At 39.6% G+C, this 5,010-nt stretch overlaps 1 protein-coding gene across 1 annotated transcript; it reads left to right on the top strand.

The window, feature by feature from the left end:
• The first annotated feature begins 1,866 nt into the window (after positions 1–1,866).
• On the top strand, positions 1,867–3,781 carry LOC5565972 (myrosinase 1). Its single transcript, XM_001650290.2, has 4 exons — positions 1,867–2,012; positions 2,079–2,268; positions 2,324–2,896; positions 2,963–3,781. Exons 1-4 carry the CDS (start codon positions 1,969–1,971, stop codon positions 3,743–3,745), a joined length of 1,590 nt encoding a protein of 529 aa, XP_001650340.2. The 5' UTR covers positions 1,867–1,968; the 3' UTR covers positions 3,746–3,781.
• Positions 3,782–5,010: the final 1,229 nt, after the last annotated feature.

Raw genomic sequence — 5,010 nt, 5'->3', positions numbered from 1 at the left:
TGGTATCTTCCTTCACTGAACAGACGTCTTTGGCGTGAGAAGAACCTCCGCAAATCATGCATTTAGCATCCATGCGACAATTTTTTGTACCATGACCCCACTTTTGGCACCGACGGCACTGAGTGGGGTTCTGGTAATTTCCTCCAGGTTTCTGGAAATGTTCCCATGTCACACGGACATCAAACAAAAGTTTTGCTTTTTCTAAAGCTTTAATATTATTTAGTTCTTTTTTGTTAAAGTGAACTAAATAAAATTCTTGAGAAAGCCCTTTCCGAACAATGCCAGATTGGGTTCTCTTTTTCATAATGATTACTTGGACTGGGGAAAAACCAAGTAAATCATTTATTCCATTTTTGATCTCTTCAGGTGATTTATAGTCACTTGAGAGACCTTTCAAGACAACTTTGAACAAACGTTCAGTTTTGTCGTCATAAGTAAAAAATTTGTGCTTCTTCTCTTCAAGATGTTTGAGAAGAAGCTCACGATCTTTAAGAGTTTCCGGCAAAACGCGACAGTCTCCTTTCTTTGCGATTTGGAAGGAAACCTTGATTCCCCTAATGGAGTTCAAGATCTCTTGCCTGAATCCCCCAAATTCGGAACAACTGACCACGATAGGCGGCACTCTTTGCTTCCTCATTTGAATCAAAGAACCTGGGCTAGAGGCTGCTTCGATTTGGTGTTCGGAAAATTTGTCTAGAGCATCGAATTGATTGCTCATTTCGATACAATTATTCATTTCACCCTTGGAAGAAAGTTCGCATTCCGGGGAAGCGTCCTTTCTTCCATTCTTGCCACGTGTAGTGACAGTTTTAAAACCCACTTTTTTGGAAGGAAGTAGTGAATTCAGAGATTCACCCTTCCTTTTGTTTGTTGTTGATACCATGTTTAATTAATAAACGAAAGAAGACGTGACCTTCGAAAGGTTTTTTCCCAAGACGGTGTCCAAGAAGGATTACCACCGCTAGCTTTCGCCAACGGGTCCAACGAAAAATCGAAGGCACGGTTCCAAACAAGGATCGTAAAGGGATCAACAGTAGAAAAAATAGTACTGAAAAGTACTGTTTTGGTAGCACTGAAAAGTACCGTTTTTAATTTTAGCACTGAAAAGTACTGTTTTTGTAGCACTGAAAAGTACTGTTTTATTGCTTTAGGTAGTTTTTAAGAAAACTTCCAAGAGCAGAGAGAATTCGTGTACGCACAGCACGAAGGTACGATGCGCACTGGAGGTTGAATTGTTTATGAACTAAAAGTCTAGACACAACAAACAATATTTTTTCTAAAATTTGTCCCGTCTATTAAATAGGTTGGGCAAGACTGCTTTTATTTTTATTACCCACAGAAATGCTTGTAATGACTGCTTTTGAAATGCGGGACATTTCACGGGACACTTTTCAGCGCCGGACAAATGGTCAAAATGCGGGACTGTCCAGCGAAAAGCGGGACGTCTGGTCACCTTATACTTACACCTTCTTAAATTGCATCACTTTTCGGGGAAACGGGTCATTAGGAATAATGGAATGCGGGAGAAAATGGTCAATCGGTAAACTGGCATTCGAGGAAACGACATTCGGGGAAAAGTTGCACAATCGGCTATCGAATATGTTTAATATCTAATGAATGAAGCTCAAATTTGGGTTAGTACTTTCTATGTATGATTCACATCGTCATTACAACTTCTTATCCCATTTTTCTGATTCTCAAACACTCAAATCTTTGGAAATATTGACATTACCATTTTCACGCGCAAACAATTCCCAATCAATTTTGGGACGAATAAGCCTATGATGATTGGGCCTCCCAACAATGGAACGACACATTCCGCTATCAGTCTAAGCGTGTCAGAATACAATTTTATCTTAGATTAATACTGTGTGGCTTGCTCATCGATGAGTACTTTTTGCCGGTAAATTGAAGTAGCACTAGTCAGTTGTATTAGGACAGCACTTTGAAGAGGATCGGATTTATGTTATGAAGTGTTTTGCGTTGGTCTGTTTGCTGCTGCTGACCGTGGGGTAAGTTGCTGAAGCAACTGATTTCGAGTGGAAATTTTTTGCTCAACCCGTTCAAACTGTTCTTAGCTTTGCCAACGGACAGAGGACTTTTCCGGATGACTTCATGTTTGGCGTTGGAACGTCTGCGTATCAGATTGAAGGCGCATGGGATGAAGACGGTAAAGGTGAATCTATCTGGGATCATCTGGTGCACAACCATCCCGAAAAGATTGCCGATCGTTCCAATGGCGACGTCGCTTGCGATAGCTATCATCTGGTAAGGGGAAATTTATATTCTGAAACATATTATGCTAATTAGTTCGTTTCCATAGTGGCGACGAGATGTGCAAATGCTTAAAGATCTAGGCGTTGACATCTACCGGTTTTCGATTGCATGGACACGTATCATGCCTACCGGTATCAGTAACCAGATTAACATGAAAGGTGTGGAATACTACAACAATCTCATCAATGCTCTACTGGAAAATGACATCACACCATTTGTGGTGTTATACCACTGGGATCTACCTCAAAGACTACAGGAAATGGGAGGCTGGACGAATCGCGAAGTCATAGGCCATTTTCGAGAATACGCTCGATTTGCATTCGAAACATTCGGCGATCGTGTTAAATGGTGGACAACTTTTAACGAACCATTGCAAACCTGCAGACAGTCTTATGAGTGGGATGCAATGGCTCCAGGGCTCGATTTTCCCGGCATTCCTAGTTATCTCTGCACTCATCATGTACTGCTTTCCCATGCAGAAGCTGCCGCAGTTTACCGACAACAGTTCCAACCAAGTCAAGGGGGTAAAATCGGTATAACCATCGATTCTTCATGGGCAGAGCCCAACAGTAGTTCATCGGATGATTTGGAAGCTTCGGATATCAATTTGCGATTCTTCGTGAGTAGATTATATCTAGTGTTGAAATCTGGATGTGTTCTTTTAACAGTCTGTGTTTTTTGACAGCTTGGGTGGTTCGCAAATCCTATCTTCTCCGCCGAAGGCAACTACCCACAAGTGATGATCGATCGCATTGGTAACTTCAGTGCCTCGCAAGGTTTCGTCAAGTCTCGTCTACCAGCGTTTACACAAGAGGAAGTCAACAAGCTCAAAGGCTCGGCAGATTTCTTCGGATTCAACACCTACACTGCGTACAAAGTTTACAAAAATGATGCTGCTAATTTGGCAAACTTTCCAGTACCATCATATGATCATGATCGCGGTATCGTAGAATATCAGGATCCCAATTGGCCAGAAACCGGTTCAACCTGGTTCCGATTGTATCCAAGGGGAATCTACAAGCTGTTGAAATGGATTAACAAAGAGTACAATAATCCACTGGTGTTCGTTACCGAAAATGGTTACAGCGATCTTGGTGGAACCCGTGATGAAAAACGTGTTAAGTTCTTCAAAGATCACTTGAACTCCGTGCTGGATGCTGTTGCGGAAGGATGCAATGTTAAGGGCTACGTTGCGTGGAGTTTGATGGACAACTTTGAATGGCGAGCTGGGCTATCAGAGAGATTTGGTTTGTACTTTGTGGACTACAATCATCCAAATCTGACTCGAGTTCAGAAATCTTCGGCCAAATTCTACGCTAATGTGATAGCAACACGCTCGATTAATATGACCTTGATGCCAGAACCGGAGGAGTATACTTTGTATGAGCGCGGAACTAGTTCGACGATAGTTCCTACAATTTATATTATTTTAGCTGGTGTGATGCTGATTTTGAGACAGTTGCGTTAGAGAAGACTATAAATAAAATGTTTTAATACTAAAGAACGTACATGAATCCATCATTGACAAAGGACTTTACCAAAAAGCTTAGCTAACCATCTATATTTTTGAATAATCTGAATATTTTCCTAATATTCTTTTCAACAGACACGACGGGATTCGGCTCTGACTCTTGATAAAGGAATAGAATCACACTTTTGATTTTTTTTTTATTATATAGGGTAGGTGTACCAATTATGGATGCAATATGTCAACAGTAGTAATAAAAATCAAGTTGTAACCGCGTTTCTAAAACGCAAGCATGACTTTTTGGTGTCAATTACTAGTTTAAAGCCTTGCGAATCTGTTGATTTAAACAGTTTTAGTACTAAATTGACTTTAAGCTTCTAAAAATGGATTTTAAAAAGCGTTGTCTTTGTACCAATTATGGCAATAGCGTTCCTAGCATTCGACATAAAAGTGTACCAATTATGGACTATCGAATATTTGCACGAAATGAACTCAAACGCCATGAAGAGCGAATGATAATGCAACGCTAATATGTAATGAAGATATCGCTCATAAAATTTTCCAAAAATTTTGGGTTAAATAGATGTTAAATCAATTTTTTGCAATGGGTTCATGGGAGAAAATTAATTTCGAAAAATAAGTCAAAATGTAGTGTAAATGCAAATTATGATACAAAACAGCATTAATGATCTCACATTACCTTTCCAGTGCCAATTTTTAACGAAAAAAGAGGGAAAATTCAAAAATCGAGTGTCGCTGAAAACTCCTCTCTATCATGAAATTAGCATCTTCCGCTCGCGAACGTTTTCGAACGTGTGATTGAAAAATCTTAGTAATTGAGTACAAAACATGAAGATAATGCCTTACCGAACCGTCCCGTCGTGGAAGTCACCCGTAAAATAGCTTTAATTCTTTTATTTTACTGATCAAAAAATGTAAACAAACAGCCTCCAGAGTGTTGCCATAATTGGGCTCTCATACATTCTTTGTACCAGTTATCGACATAGTGGAAATAACACGATTTCCAACTTAAAACAGTAGAATTGATTGCATACCCGCTAAATTTATTCATTTGTTCTCACTAGGTAACATACATTCATCGGTTGAAACAGTTTATCCGGATGAAAACATACATTTTGTAACGGAGGTCCCTTAGCCAACTGCTAAGAAGGTGACATATATGTGAGGCAAAATTTTCAAATGTTCATTTTTCGAAGCTTATTGCACGAATGTTCTTTTCAAGGTTTAGTTACCATCAAAAACAA

The sequence above is a fragment of the Aedes aegypti genome, chromosome 2 (genome assembly GCF_002204515.2).
Source record: "Aedes aegypti strain LVP_AGWG chromosome 2, AaegL5.0 Primary Assembly, whole genome shotgun sequence".
In the NCBI taxonomy this organism is placed as follows: Eukaryota; Metazoa; Arthropoda; class Insecta; order Diptera; family Culicidae; genus Aedes; species Aedes aegypti.
Note: the sequence above shows the minus strand (reverse complement) of the source record. Positions and strands in the feature narration are given on the sequence as shown.